Source organism: Rosa chinensis, chromosome 1 (genome assembly GCF_002994745.2).
Source record: "Rosa chinensis cultivar Old Blush chromosome 1, RchiOBHm-V2, whole genome shotgun sequence".
In the NCBI taxonomy this organism is placed as follows: Eukaryota; Viridiplantae; Streptophyta; class Magnoliopsida; order Rosales; family Rosaceae; genus Rosa; species Rosa chinensis.
The window spans coordinates 32,749,141-32,770,919 of NC_037088.1; the positions used below are offsets into that span (position 1 = coordinate 32,749,141).

At 36.0% G+C, this 21,779-nt stretch overlaps 1 protein-coding gene and 1 long non-coding RNA gene across 2 annotated transcripts; one reads left to right on the top strand and one right to left on the bottom strand.

Annotated features, from left to right (window-relative positions):
- Positions 1-2,540: 2,540 nt before the first annotated feature.
- LOC112183864 (MLO-like protein 1) lies at positions 2,541-11,759 on the bottom strand. Its single transcript, XM_024322182.2, has 13 exons — positions 11,637-11,759; positions 9,984-10,425; positions 8,822-8,938; positions 8,665-8,725; positions 8,485-8,576; positions 8,126-8,200; positions 7,938-8,026; positions 7,738-7,787; positions 4,976-5,016; positions 3,557-3,766; positions 3,400-3,467; positions 3,260-3,320; positions 2,541-2,925 (listed from the first exon to the last, which is right to left on the bottom strand). The coding sequence occupies exons 2-13, from the start codon at positions 10,395-10,397 to the stop codon at positions 2,857-2,859; spliced, it is 1,347 nt and encodes a 448-aa protein (XP_024177950.1). The 5' UTR covers positions 10,398-10,425; positions 11,637-11,759; the 3' UTR covers positions 2,541-2,856.
- A 2,951-nt stretch (positions 11,760-14,710) lies between these two features.
- Positions 14,711-20,371, top strand: LOC121050926. Its single transcript, XR_005804409.1, has 2 exons — positions 14,711-14,895; positions 19,260-20,371. It is a non-coding gene; the product is annotated as an uncharacterized LOC121050926 (long non-coding RNA).
- The last annotated feature ends 1,408 nt before the right edge of the window (positions 20,372-21,779 follow it).

A 21,779-nucleotide genomic window follows, 5' to 3' on the forward strand; every position in this document is an offset into this window, starting at 1 on the left:
CCCATTGCCTATTGGGATCATTGACCCCTCAAGAGACAAGACTGGCCTATAGAACTTTGTCTTTTCATGTAGAATAGTTACATATACTGAGTGAGTGCTTGGTTGTGTGTTGTTATCAGTTGGTCTTGGCTTTTGAGAGAAAGGTGAGCCTGCATAAAGAAATTTTTAAAGGTGAACCTGAGGTTATGGAACTAGTTAGTACATATGCAAGAATATTCAAGCATTTCCTCTTCACGAGCTGTGGTCATACATCATACTGCATATATCTATGAACTAAAAACCTGGTCACTATCCTTGAAAAGCTAAAGTTATCCACTTTTGCCACCTTTGTGCGTTTACTCTTAATTCAATCATGCACTCTTATTTCTTAATCTAATCATTTTACATCTAGGAAGCTTGACATGGTATGATTATATTGAGTTCTGGGAAGTTTCCCAGATACAATAAATATGATCGACAATTCTACCTTGAAGATTTACAGCATTTTCTGACTTTTGATCATCATATTCTACTTGGTTTGTATTTTTATTATTTTTTTCCCTTTTGAAATAAGCAAAGATATCCAGGACTGGATTCTCTGCCTGCTCTCTGATGGATATGATGCTGAGGTGTTTATGTTAATGTACGATCATCAAGGTTCGAGTTATTTTTCACCATCAAGATGGAGTTCTGCATCAGCATTCAAAACCATTTAAAAACTCTTTAGGTGACGCTGACTAACAGTCGTAGTTTCAGAAGTCCACTAAGAGTTTATGACAGCTAAGGATTCCCATAGATTGCAAGTTCGAGAAGCATTTAAGTGAAACAGACCTTTTGATTAATGAGGAAGCGGGATGTATTATTGAACTAGTAATATATGGTGTTGATGAAGTTGTCTTAGCTGTTACATTTCATTGTATACTAGACAATGAAATTGAATAGGACCTGTAAACTGGCATTGTGACAATTACCATGGCTATTAGTATCATTCAAATTAACCTATTATCGTCGAGTATCATTTGAGCTCCCTTTAAGCATCAGCTAATGCTATATGATCATTGTGTTCCAACTGATGTATGCTTCGGCTGTGTTTTTCTTTTTCTTCATATGGAACTTTACTTTTGTGTGCTGCCAATATTAGTACAAGGATTTGATTTCTTATATCAAAGTAATATATCAATGTATGTATGTTGTTGTAGTAAAATTTCATATAGTTACTTGTGGAACCTACAATAGTTGTTCACATGGTAAGTGGGTGAAGAAATTGACTGCTTAATTTATCGATTGAACTGAAAGTAAAGTCCTTTGCTTTATGAAAGGGAAATTAGGAATGTAAAAAAAAATAATTGGATCTTCAAGGCTAGGTAGGAAAGCAAATTCTAAGAGAGGCACGATATATCCAATCACCAATGTGGTGCGAAAGTTGATTTTGATTCAAGGCATAAAAGAAAATATTCAGTGTATGAACTTATCAAAATCCAAACAAATCTTACTAACACAATAGATTAGAATCTGTATAAATCCATATGGTGTTAAAATAATCCGTGGATTCTGTAGAATTCATGAGAATCCACGGATTATAAGAAGTCAGACATAATCATTTAAAATTTAGATTGAATACACCCCCCTAATTTTTTTTCTTCCCAGAATTACACAAATAATAACTTATAATCTTTTATTTTGTGTAATAGTAAAACATAATATGCATATTGAAGAGTTTAAAGTAAATCTTTTATTCGGTCCAACCAAGGGTACAAGAATAATACATGAGAAATTTTTTTATTTGATATAGTTACATAATCAAAAAACAAAATTATGTATTTTAGTAGCATATTTTAGCATGTATGCCCATTTTGGTAATTATACCTGGCCAAAGCACTTTTGCCTTGCAACTTACCAAACACCTACAAATTGCTTTTCGTTCTCACAGCACTTTTAAAAACAGTTTACCAAACACCTCAGCTGCTTCCTCTCACATCAAGTTCGAAAGTGCTTCCTCTCACAGCAAGTTCGGAAGTGCTTTCTCTCACAGCATAGCAATCCCAAACTAAGCCTATGACACATCAACGTATGAAGAGGGATTCGAGGTGGCACGAGGTGAGTGATCATACACGTGCTATATGTGATCATAGCAGATAAGGATATACATGACATTGGATCCTTATCTGCTATGGAAACACATATATTCAATGTCATATTGTATATCCTTATTTGCTATGGAAACATATAGCATAAGTATGATCATTCATGAAAAAGGCGGAAAAACACATGAGGTAGCTCAGTTGTCGAGCTACGGGATGCATGTCGTGGTCGAATCTCAATATGACTCGTGAGCCCACTAAGAATATATCATTTATGCTTGGTGATGTAGCAATTTAGCCATGCTAGGAGAGGTATATACAACAACTATAATAATATGGAAAAAGGCAATCACCCCACTTCTCAGGCCTTATTGTTATTTATGGAAAAATTTGGCAGCGTCTTTCCCAGATAATTAATATACCTGATAACCCGAACGAATGAAAATTACATGGGAGTGTGTTGTGTAAGCATTCATGCACTGAAGGATTGAACTCTCAATTAATCTACATATAAGGGAATTACACTTGCATTATAGAGCATAGCAAATACTTGATCCTTGAACACACACACACATATATATATATATATATATATATATATATATAATTCTACATTTTGGGCCCGAAAGACGTGAAAATGACCGACCTGTTCTTCGTGCCAACTCCATGTAGAATTTTCAAGGTGACAACTACTGCTATATTTCACTCTACTAAATACATATGTATTTCAGAAGAAGACATCCCTAGCACTGTGAACAAAATTCAACTTTTTCCCAGTTGATCTTCCCAATTGTCGTTAAGACTTGCGTTCCTTCACTCCGCTGTTTGAGTTATTGAATATTGCTTGCTTGAAATTGGATCCCATCTTCATTAAGTCATTGCATTACACAGAAAGAGCTAAAATCAGCAAATTTAAAAAAAAGAAAAAGGAGAACCGTATTAAGCATTCTTTGAAAAAGGGAAATGGCAGATTTGGTGATTGAAAACCCTTCGAGTAAAGAGGTGTATTTTCCATTACCATTAAATTTTGACTGAATTTGAAGATTTTGTAAAAGATTATCTTTAATGTTATAGGCTCTGAAGGATATTTGTTTTATTATTATAATTACTATTCAAGTTGCTCAATCATGGAAATTCTTGCTAACAACCTAGAAAGGAAAAAGATCGAGGGTAAATTTGTAGTCTTAAACTCAACACACCTGTGTGACAATGGCATACAGTGGTAAAGTGCTGTAACTACAGAGGATCTGAATGAACAACCTAATGCAAAAGAACATGAAATGGAGAGGAATTAGACATAAAACTTGGAATGAACAAGAAAAAAGTCATTTTCTCTTACCCTATAACAATCCTGGGGACAATGTATCGGATTCTCCCCATTATGCAAGAGTCAAAACCATATGTAAGCTGCAAAAGAAAATAAGCAGATTAAAAAAAAAGTCATCTAAGCAACCATTTTGGAAAGCAATTGTGTAGTGGGTGAAATGACAGCATACCCATATCCAAATGAAAAATGCCATCTCGAAAGCATTTTGGAAAAGAATGAAATGGAGCAAGGAGATAACAAGTCTGGGTCGACTAAACCAAAAATGTTCGTCTGATGGTTGAACTATTAGATCCCCTTCTACTGCTATATGTTTCTCAGCAACTTCTTGAGCCAACTGGGTGATTATATGTTGTAGCTTAGCTCCTACAGCAAGTAGAAGCTGTAGAAGCAAATGATCGTACGTAGACAAAACACAAAATGGGTTAATAAGATATAAATAATTAAGCAGAATAGTAAATTTATATATACATTAAGATGGCATAATCCTTGATTGTAAGATGAGTACTTGAACTTATTAGACTCTTAGTTCAAAATGATGAAGCCTGATTAATTACCAGCTTTTGTATACTTTAATATGGCTTAATTCTTGTAAAATGAGTACTTGAACTTAGACTCTTAATTACTTCAAGATGATGAAGCCTGATTACCAGCTTTTAACATTCTGACCAAGATACAGATAAATGTTCCATCTAGTACTCATTCACTCTTCCTGCTTCCACTAAAATTAACCGAATCTTCTAAACATCATCAGAACTAGACTAGAGAACATGCAATGATTAAAATTTATAATTTCCTGCATTACGTTTAAAATAGGCCATCTGCTATTTGGCTAACAAAGCAAATGGAAGAGACTGGCAAATTGACGAACTATCCAGAAAACCAATGAAGTTCAATTTCGAAGCATCATTTTAATTTCTTTGTCCATAAAGATAAAAGACTTCTATATACATAGTTGAAGGTAATAGATCGAGGCTTTCCTTTCATATTTTCATTTAACAATGATTGATATCAATTGCATTTAACAAGGAAGCTGGTAAACCCGTTGTCAAGATAATGAAGAAAAAATGAGGTTGTGTAATATGTGAGACTCTGTTGACTAGTGAGAATGCAAGGGGCAAGCCCCAAAGACCTCGAACAACTCGTTCTTTCCTCGAAGATTCGATCATGGAAACTTGCTTAACTCTTATACAATTTTGCATATGTAAAATCAGGTTAAGCTCTCGGTATTCAATATATAATAAAATTAAGACTGATCGAATAAGATATTTTGCATACCTTATGCTCTAGAGTCCGTATTTTAAGTTCTAAGCAACAATTTACCACATCAGTTATGATAGTTTGCTCAATGTAAAGAGGACTTATCATTTACGTACCATATTGTCAAATATGATGGTTACACGTTTAAATGAAATTCGATCAGAGATATTAGCTCAAATTCTAAAACGACTCATCACTTAATTAAGTATGATGTTGACTGTGAAATGAAAAGCCGATTGCAAGCATAAGAGATAAAGAGTTACATATTAAATGCAATAAAATGCATATATGAACAAAATGGATCATGCCAACTAAGAGCTAGAGTACTCACAAAGAAAGGGATGAACGCTAGCCAGAAGTATGCATGCAAACCTGCACAGGATAGAAACAACTTCATTATTGGATAATGATCATTATAATTGTGAGCGAAACAATTTATCCCTTAACAGTAAAACTGGGCGAAAATGTAAAAGAGAACTCTAATTATATGACAAAAATTTCTGCAATAATATGATAAGGAGTATTATATTGATCTAGGCATGCATATGAAAAGAGATTATAAATATATTCTATATAGATCCACTACTTTATAAGGAAGATATAGCATGATTCTGAATGTCATTTTAAAGTTTCTCATCTCATATCTAAGAATATTGATCTCAAGCAGATTTCATTGTTTAAGATATTAAAATTAACCCTTTGACTTTATTTTTTTTTGGTAAAGATACAATCTTTAATGATAAAGTAATCTGAACTTCACATTCAGAATTAATTGGCAATGATTGGAGCGGCTCAAATCCTTATAAAGTTACAGGAAAGATCATCATTTTCCCAAGTGGGATTCATATTCTCAACAAGCCTCTACACATGTAGCAAATTTTCAAGTCATATACATGGACAACTTATGTTGGGTGATATGAAGCTCGTATGGCTGCGAGACACTCACACGTGAGATTACTCGCTCTGATATCATTAAAGTAATCTAGTATTCACATCAAAAACCAATTGACATGGATGAAGTAACTCAAATATTTAAAAACTCATAAGCAATGTTTTCATTTTTCCATGTAAGATTTATATCCTCAACATTTAACTTGAGATGACAAAAAAAGTGAAAATTCTTATGGAAAAATCAATAATATAGAATTCTAGACTAATGAAATCATTGTTTTCTTCAATAAGACACTGGGACCATTATTTGATGTAATCACAATCGTGAGATTAGAACTGTACACGTTGTGTTTTCAGTTTAAGTTACTTTTTTGTTGGTTTCTAATTAGAGTTTTTCTATTGGAACCTCCAAATTTACTCACTTGACCTCTATGCTTTTTACACCTCTTATCAAATTTTCAAATACTAAATTTACTCACTAAACCTCACTAAACTTCCTCAAATAATCTCACTCATATAATTTGCAAACAAATTATTATCTTTAAAATAAAAAATTTAGTCATTTCAATGATTTAATCACTCTATAAATCTTAACTAAATATACATTTCTTAATCAAACATGAGTTTCAAAAATTAATGTCTAATCAATAAGAAAATGCCACGAACTATTATGTTTTTTTTTTCCTACTTTAGCTATGCAAAAAAAAAAAAATGAAGAAATCATTTGTTTTTATTCTAAAAAAAAAAAAAATTTGTTTTTTTAATGTCTATTTTTTTCTGTATTTTTTGTACCACATGATTAATTAATTTTTTTTTTTTTTTTTACAAATATAATGGATTGACTTAGATTATGTCATAAATCATAAGAGGATTTATTTTGTTTTCCCTCACCAATATGCGTTCAACATATATATCATACATTTTTATGTCACATGATCTTAATCATATTTTTAATTCTTATTAAATATATATGAATGCTTTAATGAGTATGTATGAAATTGGAAAATGAAAATAGATAAGGAAAATAATAAGGAATACAATCTAATATTATTGAATTGGAAAGTCTACATAAAATAAATGTAATATTTTTTTGGTATAATTATTGTCCTTAATAGTCATTTTATAGTAGGTTATATATGTCATTTAATAATTCATAATAAAATGAGGTCAATTGAGTAGATTTGGAGGTCCTAATAGAAACTCTCTTCTAATTATACATCTCAAAAGTTTAAATTATAATCTCTTAGGCCCGTTTGGTTTGAGGAAACGAAATTGGTTCTTTGGCCTTTTTCATGAGCATGAAAAAATAAATTTCCCACTAGCTTCAAATACTAAATTTGCTCACTAAACATCACTAAAGTTCCTTAAATAACTTCACTCATATAATTTGCAAACAAACTATTATCTCTAAAATAAAAAAACTTAGTAATTTTAATAATTTAATTACTCTATGAATCTTAATTATATGTCAATTCTTTAATCAGACAACATAAATTTCTTATCCAATGAAAAAAAAATCAACAAGAAAATAATATGAACTATTATGTGGTTTTAAAAAATATATATTTTTTTCTCTTTTTTAGTTGTGTAAAGAAAAAAGAAATGGAGATTAATCAATTTTTTCTCTATTTTCTGCACCTCATGGTTATTTATTTAAATATTTTTTTACTTTTTTTTTTTTTTTTAAGTTTTTAGTTTTTTTTTTCAAATATAATGAATAAACTTAGGTTTAGGTCATAATAGGATTTATTCTGTTGTCCCTCACCAATATGCGTTAACATGTATATCATGTATTTTTATGTCACAAGATCTTAATCATAGTTTTAATGCTTATTATATATATATATATATATATATATATATATATATATATTTGTGTGTGTGTGCGCGCGCGCGCGCGTGCTTTAATAAGTAGTGAAATTAGAAAATGAAAATAGAGAAAGAGAATAATAAAGAATGCAATCTGATCTTATTGAATTGGAAAGTCTAGAGAAAATAAAAATAATAATCTTTTTTATATAATTATTGTCCTTCATAGTCATTTTATAGTAGGTTATATATGATATTTAATAATTCATAATAGAGTGAGATAAAGTGAGCAGATTTAGAAGTCTCGATAGAAACACTCTAACCTTAAATTGCCAAAAGAAAATAAAGAAAAGTATCATTTGAGATCAATTTTTATATAAACAAGAATCATACCATCAACATTGATCAGCAGAAAGATGACTACGAATAACCATAGATACCAACTGCAGCCAACGTAATCATGTGGTGAAGGAAAAGAATCATTAACATTATTAAAACAGATTAGTAAGAGCATTGAAGTTTATGAGAATCAGCCTAATGAGTATATTGAAGCCGGAGGAAACTTCTTTGCAAATCAGAGATGCATGACTTGCCTGATACCGACAACTTTTTTGAAATCATTTTCAAGCGCACGCACCATGTAATCGTGAAAATCAAACTTGGGATTTTCCTTGCAATGAGTCTGAGTAGGAATTTTATGTCAACAAATAGAAAATCTTTTTAAGAGACAATTGAGTAATAACCAAATGCAAAGGAGGCATCTTCTTTTTAGAAATCTTACCGAGATGAAGCCTAGACGCAAAGTCAAATAATCTGATTTGGTCACAGATCCATAAAATTGGTTTTTAAAAGAATGCTGAGCATATGCAGAAAGAAAACAAAAGAATTAGTACAATGGTTCATTGAACTTGAAAAAAAAAAAAAAAAAATCTAAAGAATTTGGTTAACTTCATTAGTAAAGTCCTCTGGGTTTTTTCTTGCTTCTAAATTATCATAAAATATCCATCCATACATAGGTAATCTCAAAACAAGACCTCGTTAATGAAAATGAGATGCAGTAATTTCAGAAGAAATTATATTATGGCAAGCTTCTTTAGTTAACAATACAGATAGATTTTAAGAAATAGTAGAGTAACTTACTATCCAACCCTTGATTCGATAATTTTTACCAATACCCAAATAATGATCTTTGACAAAATCATGGTCTTGAACATGGGTGACCTTTGGTTTAGCTGCACCAACACAATTCTCATGAAATTGCTTATGCACGCTGTGGAATCCATGCTTAATAATAAAAAAAGATACTACAAGAATCCATACCAGATTCTGTATCATCAATCTCTTTTGCAACCAACTCCTCCCACTGTTTCCATTGGCGTATCTAAATTTTGATAAAGAAGGCATTAAACTAACATTGACAAACAACAAAAATCACACTAAAAAAGAATATTAGATGCTCTAATAGTCTAATGCTCACCTTTAGCCCACCGAAACAAATAGTCATAGCAGAGAAGGTCACATGAGCGATGGCTAGGACAAATATAAAGATATGCAGATGATGGAAAGCTTGAACTGATAACAATGGTACCTTACCCTGTGGAGGGAAAAGAAGAAGAAGCAGAGCACGTTACTATCTTAATATATCACTTAAGCTAGCATTAAAGTGAAACATTAGCAACGAATTCTATTCCTAAACACCAAATAAATGATTCATTAGATAATCATGTTCTGTCTAGTGTCTACTATTGATTCTGGAAAGTTAAGTATGAGAATTCTGTTTCTCAATTTGGCTAGTCGATCATGGCCCATTAAACGTGACTGAATTGGTCCTGGGGATTCTTCGGAAGGGAGTGGAAGAAGGGAAGAGATTCTCGAACAAGAAAAAGGATCCAATGACTTCTAAAATCTAATTCTTGACCACATCTATAGTCATGGACAACATCAAGAATCTTGATTCTCCAAAACAAAGGCATTAATTTTAGGCTTCCATTTAATTATCTTTCATCATCATAAACGCAAAACCCAAAACGATAAGGTCTTTGAGCATAACCCGCAGCGCGCATCAACATCAAATTCATATTTCTCAATTGAAAATTAGTGATAAACACAAAACGCAGAACGGGTCAATTGACATTAGAGCTAATTTCATTTTATCTCCCTAATTTTTATACGTTAAATCAGTTGTGGTCATGCATTTTTAATTTCATCATATATACCCATGTGCTCTCCAATTTAATCAATTGTGTCCAATCATTAGCTATTTTGTCGAGTATATTGTAAATTAAAAATGTGGATCTAACGGGCTCTCATATATAATGATGATTCACTAATGTGGCGTGTAAAATTATATTGTAGTGACTACAATTTCGAAATGCATCACACAATAGGTGGCAAGAAAGTCAAGAGTTAGACAAGATTGATTGAAATTGGTAAGTACAGGGGCACAAGTGATGAAATTAAAAATGTAGGGGCACAAATAATTTAGGGTCTAAGAAATCAGGGAGGTAAAATGAAATTTTTCCTTGACACCCATTGACATTGTTTATAACAAAAACCTCAGCACATCAACATCAGAAGATTTTTGGGAAATATTTGGTAAAAAAAAAAAACAAAATGGCAAATAGGCTATGTGGCATTACCTTTTGGGCACAGTACCCCTCTTGAGCCTCACCCCCAGCAGCCAGAAGCCTCCTTAAATTCCCAGAAATACTTTCTAGCTCAAAATGGGTACTGTTTTTGGGCCTATTATGGGGACCCGGATCTGGTCTGCATGGCTGCCACGACTTATATAATGACTCTTTGACGCACATTTTGGTGATGGTTTTCTGGGACACAGTCAGTAGCAGAGAGATAAAGCCCAACAACATGAGCTCCTCCTTCACTTTCAGCAATGCCTCATACAGCGGATTCTGGTTCTTCTTCTTGAAGTACTTCCCAGCAGAGTGAAGGCCTCTCTCTGCCAAAAGAGAGATGCTGACTATGATGAAGCATACTAGTGCGACCACCCATGTTGGAGTGAACTCTAGCGTCACACCTTCGCCTCCACCAGCCATTCTCTTCTTCTACTGTGAATCTCCTCCCCTGTTTCACAAATCAGTGGAGAAAAGTTTATATATATAGCAGACGCAAATCAGAGCTTTGTCTATCTTATTCCAATCGATCGCTACCCAACAATGTGTTATCTACCATCATACCATGTGTGATTTCATGGTTTGTCTCCTCCAAAATAAAAGTGTGGGTGCGGTGTTTGGACCTTAAATAGGAAAATGCATAAAAGAAGGAATTTTTCTCATAAAGTTGACATCTTTCTTTGCATTATCTGTTTCGGTTTTACATGCATAGAACACTTTTGGACGTGGGAAATGAGATGTTTGTTTGTTTGTATTTTATTTTTATTTTTATTTTTTTTAGGGCAATAAGCCTCTATGGCTTGAGCTCCAAGTCAAACATGGTACTGGTGAAGTCACGTCTCCATGTCATGTTTAGATTTGTAAATATTTTTTTATTTTTTTTATTTTATCAATCAAATAGATTTGTATACTTTGTATGGGACATCAAATATCATTTATTTAAATTATTTTTACTAATAAGCAGTTTACTAATTAGTATTCTTAACTTCATATTTTATAGTTAGTACCGAAAAGACAAAGGTATCGATTAGCTCTATAGTTTTAAGTTTTATAAAACGTGGGCAGTAGTAGCTCTCATATGTCCAATTTTCTGTCAATCATTGTCTCATGTTTATTGTCTAAAATGGGTAGAGAAGAAGTGAAACTATTCGATTCATAACTGCATAACACAAACACAAACAAAATGAAAAATTAATCTACAAATAATAAAAAATAAAATAGAATGAAATTCCAGCTACCAGGAATTAGATTGATGAGGTTCGGGGAATTTAATCTCATTGTTATTCATTCTTCCTTTTTTCCCTGTCAATATTATCATTCATTCTATCCCCAATATTTTAAGAACCCTTATGTACATGTATAATAGACACACAGCTAGGCTATTCAGAAACAGAACCTACATCTTCTTCCGAATCAAAAAGATTACAAATCATGGAGAAAAGTCTGTCTGTTCACATTAATTTGTTCTCTTTTTATTAGCATGCTTCATTATTTCCCGGGGCAATTGAACCATAGTTCTCTTAATTTCTCTACATCTTTAGATTGTCAATACAAATCAAAAACTACATGCATATATCTATATATGATTTATATATGGATTATACACAAGAGAAACAGAAACATGAAATCATTTCTGAATCCAACAAAATTCTAGAAATTAACCTGGTTCCTGTGCTGTGATGAAACCAAGAGAGGCCCACCCACCAATTGCTTCACAAGGAAGCCACAACCGTCGTCGGTGTTCTAAAGTCGTAGGGACCTTTCTTGAAATGGTCGTTACAGCGGTCTTCCACGTCTTATATAACAATGTCTATTTATATTCTGAAAACCGAGAAACACTCCTGTTTTTTCTCCATATTGACCAAAAATGACCCAAAGTAATAATGTAAAAAAAATCCCTTTTTTTCTCAGGGCAACATGCATTCTATAGTTCAAAATAACTCTTGACTTTTGGTTCTTAATTAGTGCCATGTATGAGCTCCATAACCATGTAACAACCATGGTCGATCATCTACTATGGACTATGGTGCAGAGCAGAAATGGTTTTGTTTTGTTTGGTTTAAGAAATGATAGTATAATGACAGTTGGGATGAAGTTTTTAGATTTCTTCATATATCTCTTGCCTCTCGAAAAGAAACACCCCCGCCCTCCATAAAATCACAATACAACCAATTTTAGAAGTGCAAAAATTATTTAAATAGTACTCTACACTCTTTCATAGAACTAAAGTCATCAAGTATAGAATCAGAATTGAAGCTCTTAGCAATTTCTCTCTCAATTTTAGAAGTGCAAAAATTATTTAAATAGGGTGACTCCCTTTTGCTTTCTAATGACTATTTAATTACTTATAATAATAAAATATGAAAAAATAATAATAAATTATGAAAAGCAATGAAGTATAAAGGTTGCATGGGACAGAGATTCAAATTTGCTCATCACCAATACTTTGGTACCACCCAATATAAAACTGTCATGTGTTATTAAACATAATTATAGTTAATCGTGATGTTTATTAAAATATTATATTTTAAGTATTAAATTAATTTTATATGATGTGGCAAGTTTTAATAGGGTGGTGATATCACCACAAAATAAATGTGGTGAGCAAATTTGAATCCTAGCTGAAAGGTTTAAAAATTTATGGTTTAATAAAAAAAAAATTGGGGGAAGGGGGTGGGGGGGCATGGGCCACACCCGCCTCTATAAGCATCCGCCTCTGGTTGGGAGGCTCATAGATCTAGATTTTCTTTCGATTTTTTTGTTGTTTCTATTTTCCCTTTCGGTTTTCTTTCTTTCTGTTTCTCCATGTCTACCTATTTCGATGGTTTTGTTTGGAGTTCGTCTCTGTTCCAACCTTGTTTCAGTCTCTCTGTTTTCAATTTCAATCTTCTCCGATTCAACGGTTTCCATCATCTTTATCTCCCTCTGTTCTGTTTTGTTTGGTTCATAAGCTCTTCGGAGCTTTTTTTGAAGTGGGGGTTTTCTCACTATCAGACAGGGCGATGCAACAAATGACTTTATACCTTCAGGTGCCTGTCTCTTCCGTCCTTTTTAGGATTTCACCTTCATCCAGTTTATCTGGACTCCTTTCATCTGGTTTGACACTTCAATTCCTTCTTTTTGTTAAGAGGAGACCGGGGGAACAAAAACCATTAAGGATGACGACAGCATTGAAGGACGCGATAACAGAACCAAACATTGATGGCGCACCATAAAAGAATAGTGACGACATTGAGGTTACGATAGTCCACACAAAACTGCCAAGAGCCTTCTTTTTTTCGAACCAAAAGCACCAGGGATGAGAACAGGCTTTGGCTAGGGTGGATGAGCCCATTTGTAAGCATTTAGTTGACTTGGGCCTCTAATTCGGTTTTCTGGGAGTGTGGGTACCGATACGGGCGAACATTAACTGGGCCTGATGATGGAAGTAGTGGAATTTTTATGATCAATGGGCCGACATGGTGGCAGGCCCGTGGGTGGTTCAAACAGACTGGTAAACTCGGTCAACAGGCCCTGGATCTCCGGAGGGTAGGCCTCTGTCTGGATGACTTTTGGGCCAGCCATATAGGAACCGGAATCCCTTTGTTCTGGAGCAATCAGAGCGAGCAACGCATTGGGGTCGGGTTGTGCTGCCTTGGAATAATTCCCTGCAAAACTTGGCACCAACCATTAGCCATAAACACCATCACCTTCTCAAGAAAGTGCCACCCGACAAAACCCAAGGTGTTTAACCACTCTGCGCCCAGGAGAAGATCACAACTCAAAACCTGAAGAAGCAGCGGCGAAGATTGAAATTGGTACCCCTGGATGGTTATGGTCACATCGATTGCTTGTGTGGAGGTTGCGACCACCTCTCCGGTTGCGGCAGTGAATCGAAGTGATGGGGAGAGGCTTGTGGTGAGGCCCAAGTTCGTCGCTACTGTTGGATTCAAGAAGTTTCTCGCAGAACCTCAATCGACAAAGACGTCGATGATGTGACCATTGATTGATCCTTTGAAACGCATCATCTCACTGACGGAGGTTTTTGTGATGGCGTGTAGGGGAAGTGGTTGGTCGCTATCGGAAAGCTGGTCCTCGGTCTGTGGTGCCTTAATAGGTTGGTCGTCTGATTACATGCATTTATTGTATCTAAAACACTAGAAATAAGCTAATCCTTGAGTCAATTATAATGTAATTAATCCAATTTTTATTTATTGTGTAGGAAATAAGCGGAGTTGCGGAAATCAGGAGAAAATGATCCAACATTGGAGCAAATTGGAGTTTCCGAGAAAAAAAACGAAATAGTGGCTCCAATCAACCAAGGTCAATGTCAGTGAGTGAAGTGAAATCTGACTACTCCCTTGATGGTGGGTGTGAAAATATTTTGAAATCGCGGAGAAGACTTATATATATATATATATATATATATATATATGACTTATATATATATATTATATATAGAGAGAGAAAGAATGAGGAAATAGAAAAGAAAATAAAAAATTAAAAGAAGAAGAATGAAAGCTGCAACGTGTTGCTCTATTAATTAAGCATTGCTGCACCTTTCCTTTTCTCAAGCACGCGGCACGAGGGAGCCTCCATTTTCTCTTCTTCTTTTGCTGGCAGCCACACACCGAGAGTGAATCTCAACCATTAAATTCACACATTCTCTTCTCTATCAAGGACGGCCACCCATTCTACCCCATATGTAGATATATATATATAGACCACTGTTCATCCATATCAGAGATAACCTACAGCAGCGCCGCACCAAGAAACAGGGCAGCCCTTTGGGCTGCTCTCTCATCCTCTTCCCCCATCCTTCTCCACCATTTTTCATTTTTCCTCTTTTCTTTCTATTTTATTTTGAGAATTTGAAGGACTACTCACACAAAACTTTAAGGATCCATCAAGGGGCTCAACCTCTACAAGATTCAATATTTAGGTATTTTGTGGGAGTTGTAATTCAAGGCTAGTCATGCTAGCTTTTTAGCTATTTGTGACTATCCTTGTTTTCTCCTACACTTCTCTTCTCTTTTGTATTTGAATTTTGTAATTTTGATGTCTATGATTATGGGTTGTGAGTAATTTTTTTGTTGGGGGTTAGGGTTGTGTGCCCTAACTCAAATCTTGTGTAAAAGATGTTTAATTTAATGTAATAATGCAATTTTCATATGATGGATGCTTATGAGTTATATTTATTTTTGTTGGGTTAAAATGCATGTCTAGGAGCCTAGTCAACTCTAGGGTGTGTATTTTGAGCATGTCTAGGACGGAGTTAGAGGCTTGACCCCCTCTAATTCCTAAGTTAGAAACCTTCAATTTCGTATTCGAGGGGTTATAAGCATGGTGATTTACACCCGTTGCATGATTGCGCGGGCGGGTCGTTTAGTAGTCTAATTCCTCGATCTCTATGCCTCTTGATGTGAGTTAGTGACCCTTGAACCGGCTCTAATTTATACCAAGTGAGTTCCTACGACCCTTGAACCTGAGTAGGAATACTATGAAAGGAAATTTTGGTCCTTGAGCCTTGAACCACCTTGGATACGACTACTGCCAAAGTAGGAAATTTGCATCTATATTAGATTAGCTTCCGACACATGAGATTTGGGTGAAGGAACCTCCTTAACACCCAGCATTCTCATTTGTATTGTTTACATTTCATTTTTATTTTTATTGCTTTACATTTCATTATTATTTGTTAAGTTAGAATCAACCCCCAAACATTAAACTCTTCCACTCATTTGTGCATATCCACCACTAGGCTCTTAGTTTTGATTAGGCTTTGGTGAAAATCAAAGCCGAGCATTGCTAAGGCTTGGCGCGTTAGATTAGCATTTTTTTTTCTTTTTCTTTTCTTTGTTTGCTAAGTGTCTTTATTTCCGATTACCTAAAGATTGTGAGTTAGCCACTAATCCCCGTGGTACGATAAACTTTAGGCATAATATTTCCCTATCTTGACAATGATACGTAGGCTTGCGTAAATGTGTATCAAGTCATTGTCCGAGGAATTGTATGCTTCTAGAATGGCCATCACAGATTTCTTACAGACATGTGCTTTTGACCATGGTTCATCACAGCTGAAGCATAGACCTTGGGCTCTATGCTCTCTGTAATCACTCGGAGCCCACTTCCTTGAGGGACCTTCTGCTCTAGGCCTTGGGTTGTTTGAGGGAGTGTGTTGGAGTGGAGCTGTGGCTGTATTGGTTTGGCTGGTAGTGGCTACAGAAGGTATGTGGTAGTAGGGAGAAGGTTTGGCAGAGTACTGCCAAGAAGAGGGGCGGGTTGCCCGAGAAGCTCTGATGTGGTTCAGCTTCAGTTCATAATGACGTACCAATCTTTGGGCCGAGGGCAGAGTTCGAGGTTCTATTGCGATGATGTCATGCTGAATCTCGGGTTTGAGACCGCCTAGAAAGATCCGAAGAAGCTGGGAATCCGACCAACAGGGTGTTCGGCAAGGCAATTTTGTGAAATTGATGATGAAGTGGTCCACCGTCGAGGTCTGTTGCAAGTGGGAAAGGGCGGTTTGGAAATCCACGTCATTGCCGGCACCAAAATACTCAAGGAAGGCTAAGGCAAAGCGGTCCCAAGTGGTGGTAGGATTCCTCTGTTCAAACACGTTCATCCACATACACGCATCTGGTCAGAAGTGAGAGGCTACCGTGGCGATGTGGGCTGTCGGAGGAATGTTCTGGGCACGAAGATAGCGCTCAGCCATTATGAACCAGCCGAGGGCATCATCTCCATTGAACCGAGGTAGGTCGACTTTGGGTGGGCGAAAAAACGGGGTATCATATTGGTGGTGGTGTTGGCGGGGAAAGGAAGTAGTAACGAAGTGTGGAATGGTGAAGTCCGGCAATGTCCGGGAGGAAGGTGGAACTGATGTGAAAGGGGAAAGTGTATGTGTAAGAAGGGAAGTAAGGGTCGAATATTGGGGAGGGGTAGAGGAGTATGGTGGTGGAGTGTGAGGTGATGAGCCGGAAAGGGAGGTTATGTGTGTTGTGAATGGTGTGGTTGGGATGGGCAAGCCTATGCTCATTGTGGTAGGAGCCGGGGAGGATATGGAGCCAAAGGTAATAGGGGAGAGTTGGGAAAGCGGAGGCACTGGTGGTTGCGAGGATGTGGGTGGAGTTGAGCAGATTGGTTGTCGTTGTTGAGTGAGAGCGTGGATCACCGTGCTCTGGAAGGCAGCGAGTTGGGCGGTGATGTGATTTTGAAAGTTAGCGTGGTTTTGGTTGATGGAATCAATGGAAAGATGTAGTTCATCTTGAAGAAGATCCAAGGATTGGTGGAACTCCTCCCTGTCTAGTGGAGTAGGTTAATTAGTTTGGCCTGAAGAAGATGGTAGATGGGTTGGGCGTGGAGATGGGGGTGGAGGTGGGACATGGGCAGAGGAGGTGGGGATGGAGGAGGGGGTGGAAGTTTGCAAGGCCCTCATCGGAGCCATGCTCTGATACCAGATGTTAGGTGCAGAGAGATGAAGAAAGGTAAAATGAAGTTTTAAAGATTCATCATCATTAATTCCTCGCCAGCTCGTGGCAGTTTGAATACAGATATAGATGGCATTCCCATCAGGACAAAAGAAGAAAGGGACGTTTGGTATAGGACCACCAAGACGTCATTCCCAGCTTGTATTGCTAAGCTAAGCTGCTGGGCCTAATGGGCTATTACAAAAGGATTATGGGATCTTAGGTGGGCTTGTCCTAACACATGTGCAATATATATTACAACTGAAAGCCTTGGTCTTGTTAATGGATGGCTTGACGATGTTATGGGAAGACCTTTTTTTTTTTCTCTCCCCTAATGTCTTCTAAATAGTTTTATTATATAACAAAGCTCTTTTGTAGACAGAACAAATACATTATATACTCTATAAGAGCAACTCCAATAGCTTCCCCATATTTTGATTTTTCTCCACTTTAGGGGAAAAAGAGCATATTTTGCTACAACAGTTTCCCTATAACTTTCCCTATTTTAGGGAAAGTGAGGAAAGAGAAAACCAAATTCCCTATATTTACAGCAATCTCTAAAATTTTAAGAAAGAATATGGAGATTTTAGAGATTGCTGTAAAATAGGGAATCAGTTGGAGTTGGAGAAGAAAAATATGCTAAGAGCATCTCCAATAGTAGAAATTATTTTTTAGTTAAATTTAGCTAAAATTATGAGATATAGGTATTGATTTAACAATGTTGCTCCATTAGTAGTAGCTATTTATAAATAATATACTATATTTTATCAAATCATAAACTGACATGTGGACAAAAGAGGAGAGAGAAATATAAATTTTGCTTTAGTTATGTATGATTCTCTAGCTAAATATAGCTAGCCAATTTAGCTAAAATTAAATTTAACTTAGTTATAGCTAGTCTGTTGGAGTTGAATTTTGCTTTAAAAATAATTATATATAACTAAAATTTGAATTTAACTAGCCTGTTGGAGATGCCTTAAAGCTTTAACTTTTGCTTCCCTATTATACAGAAATTATAGGGAAGCTGTTGGAGTTGCTCTAATATAATTTATACTTCCTAGTTAGCTAGCTGGATTGCCAACTTGCATATATCATTTTTGATCTTATAAGCTGTTTGGTGCTTTCATCCCTGTTGAAATCGGCAATTCATAACAGGCAGATGTCCTCTGTTTTTCAAGCACATAACCTTAATAAATCAAAGTACATATAAGGGTCTCGAACTTTAAGTATCAAGTATATATAAGAAGAGATAAAAATCATTAATTCGTGTAAATTGAGTTACATAATGCGTAATTTTGGTCCTTAGTGACAACCTAATCTAGGTTTAGTATATTATGTTGGCTACCACCAAATCTACGCCCTATTACAATTAAGTTGGAAACCAAGTCCTAAGGAGTCCAACCTGAGGCGGCCGTCTCTGGCAACCGATCTCTTGTCGATTTTGGCAGTCTAGTTTATCTATTTGATAATTGTGTATTGGATTATATTGGCGTAGTGGGAAGTGCCTTAATACTTAGCCCTAGCAGTATTTGTGAGATCTCAGAATTTCAGTTTCCTATTTTTGAAAGGAAATTAATTTTCGAGCTATTTTTAGTTGAATTTCTATTAGTTTAAAACTATTTATAGATTTTGAAAATTATTCCAACTTTTGGTTTGTCAAAAATTATCTTTTGAGCCTGTAGATTAAACTAGACGTCGTTACGAGTTCGTAGGAATTTTCGGAGTATTTTTCGATACACCCGAACTATTTTTAATGATTTTTGGAAGTCGGTATTATCCAAGAATTTAAATAATATATTTTTGAGTCGGCGTGATCTGGAGCGTCGATTTCAAATGGCAGGAGATCTGAACCGTTGAAGATGAGTCTATATATAGATGCACCGCATCAGATCGAAGCCGAGATCGAGCCTTCGCCGACCCGCATACCACGTCTGAGACCCCGCCTTTTTTCCGTCGTCCGCACCGGTGGACAGAGCTTCCTCTCGAGGTCGCCGTCCTCCCTGTACTTGTGGTTTTGTTAAATGACGTTCGGCGACATAGAATCGAAGAAGAGAAGGTTCGCCGGTTTCGGAGCATTTTCCGGCCACTTCGGTCACGTTGATGGTAAGTGAGGTATCGAAATTTATCTACTCAGTGAGCTCTAAATGTCAGTGCAATTGATTTTCATATTCGGTTCATGTTTTAAGATTTGGTTGTTTTGGGGCTCCGGCGGTGTTTCCCGGCGATTCAAGCCGGCGGCGGCGGCGGGAAAGGTATCAGAAACATCCCTTCATCGAGCTGTACATGATTGTGTCCTTGATTTTCATTTTTGGTAAAGATTGAAGAAATTGGTAATTTGAGATTACTGAACCGCCGTGGTCGGTGTTTTACAGCGGCGGTGCTGAGTTGTTCTTGCCCAGTTCTGGCCTCAATTTTGGATTTGGAGCATGACTTTAGATTCTTGATATGTCTGAAATCAATTGTTGATTAAGTTTGGAGTTTTGGGGTTTGAGTTCGCGGTTTGAAATGGTCCAAAGAACAAATTGAATTGGTTATTTGATTATGATCGAATGAAATTGGAAATATTGAACAAGGAGAAGGTTGGATGATCGGAGAGTTAATCTGAGTTGTCCGGAGAGTATTCAGTATTGGATGTCCAGAGTAATCGACAAGGAGAAAATAATTACTTTTGGACATGAGTATCGAATGAACAAGTTCGGCCCTACATAATTTTAATTTGTTCACAAAGTTCAACACGTTTTTGAAGAGGACTCAGCGAGACGACATTTCTTACGTTTACGAAAGTTGAATGCAGCAGTGCCAGCAGAGTAGATAGATATAGATCGGAGAGCGTTATTTCTCTTTGTAAAGTTTTTATGTTATTTCAAATTTTTTTTTTTGACGATTTTCTGAAAATGTATTGGCTATTGTTCTACTTTTCTATCATTGACCCCTCGGATTGGGCGTTAGCTACAAAATCTTACCTTCACCTGATTCGGGGCGTCACAGTATCCAGGTTCGATTGCCTTTTTTTTGTTTTGTTTACTTAGTTGCTTATGTTGAAGCGTGAAAATGATGTGATTCAAATAGGAAACCTAATGCATCAATCAAATTATCATTGGTCTCCCCTTGAGACTGTATTTTGATTTAAAACCAATAAGATCGAGTCGAGTTGAGTATATTTTGGTTTGCACTTAGAGTGTCACCATGTCAGGCTTATCCTTTGGCCCCAACAAATGGTTACACAAGAAGTGATAGAGAATCTCTGGTATCCAAAGATGAGCTTAAATGCCAAAAGAGAATCAAATTGTTTATGAACATTGGTATCTTCATTGTTTTTCAAATCATAGTCATGACCGTTTTTGGTCCTACTGTGATGAAAGTCAAGGCCCCCAAGGTGAGATTGGGGGAAATCAAGATCCAAAGCTTTAACTCTGTCCCTGCAGCACCTTCATTTATTTGATATAAGTTTCAGAACCCAAATCAAGGTGAAGAACACATATTGGGGTCCATACAAATTTGATGCAGGAATTGTAACATTCCTGTAACCAAGGTGTGGCTGTGGGGCAAGTACTTGTTCCTAAGAGCAAAATAGGAATGCGTTCTACCCAAAAGGATAAATGTCGTGCTGAGTTTGAATTCCAGTGGATCGCCAAACAATTCCAATGATTGAGACTGAATTAAACAATGGGATCCTTACTCTGACCAGCCAAGCTAAACTGACCGGAAAGGTTGAATTGATGCTCATAATGAAGAAGAAGAAGTCTGCCAACATGGACTGCACCATAGAATTTGATTTGTCCACAAGATAGTTAAAAACTTACGGGATGTTTGTTTCCCAGGACTGTGATGCCCCTTCTTAATTTCTATAACTGTCCTGGACTCTTATAACCTGGGATATGCTGCTCTAAAATCTGACCCATGTTTGGTGTTGCCTGGACTAAAGCATGCAATCGAAATCCATCATCCTTGCACCTCCTTCTTATGGTGCCTTTGCCAGACGCCGCCGGACTTCCCACCGGTTGCCAGACCTCCTCCACCACCAATAATTAAAAGACAATGGAGCCAGAATGATTTCAGTATATTTGATAATGAAGTTACATGGCTCTATATATAGAGATCTGTACAGCAGAAGATAAACATATACATGAGAGAGGACTCTTGTCTAACAAACTAGATAATTACAGAGTGAATCTAAAAGAGTTATCAACAATCAACAGAGATAAACTCATATATATCACAAGATACACATTCTATCTAGGAGACTCCAATATCTCTACGTTGTTCAGGAGTCTTGGAGAGATTAATGGACTATGCTTATCATCCCCCCTCAAGCTGAGAGGGCATCTGCGAACTGTCAGCTTGGACGTCAAGGTAGCAA

Bases quoted from the DNA above. Each gene is read 5' to 3' on its own strand.
- LOC112183864 (XM_024322182.2), bottom strand. From the start codon at position 10,397: ATGGCTGGTGGAGGCGAAGGTGTGACGCTAGAGTTCACTCCAACATGG. The intron at 5,017-7,737 runs GTATGATTCTTG...TATCCTGTGCAG, and splicing joins TCTGCTGATCAATGTTGATG to GTTTGCATGCATACTTCTGG. The intron at 3,468-3,556 runs GTATGCTGTCAT...TTTCTTTTGCAG, and splicing joins CATTTTTCATTTGGATATGG to CTTACATATGGTTTTGACTC.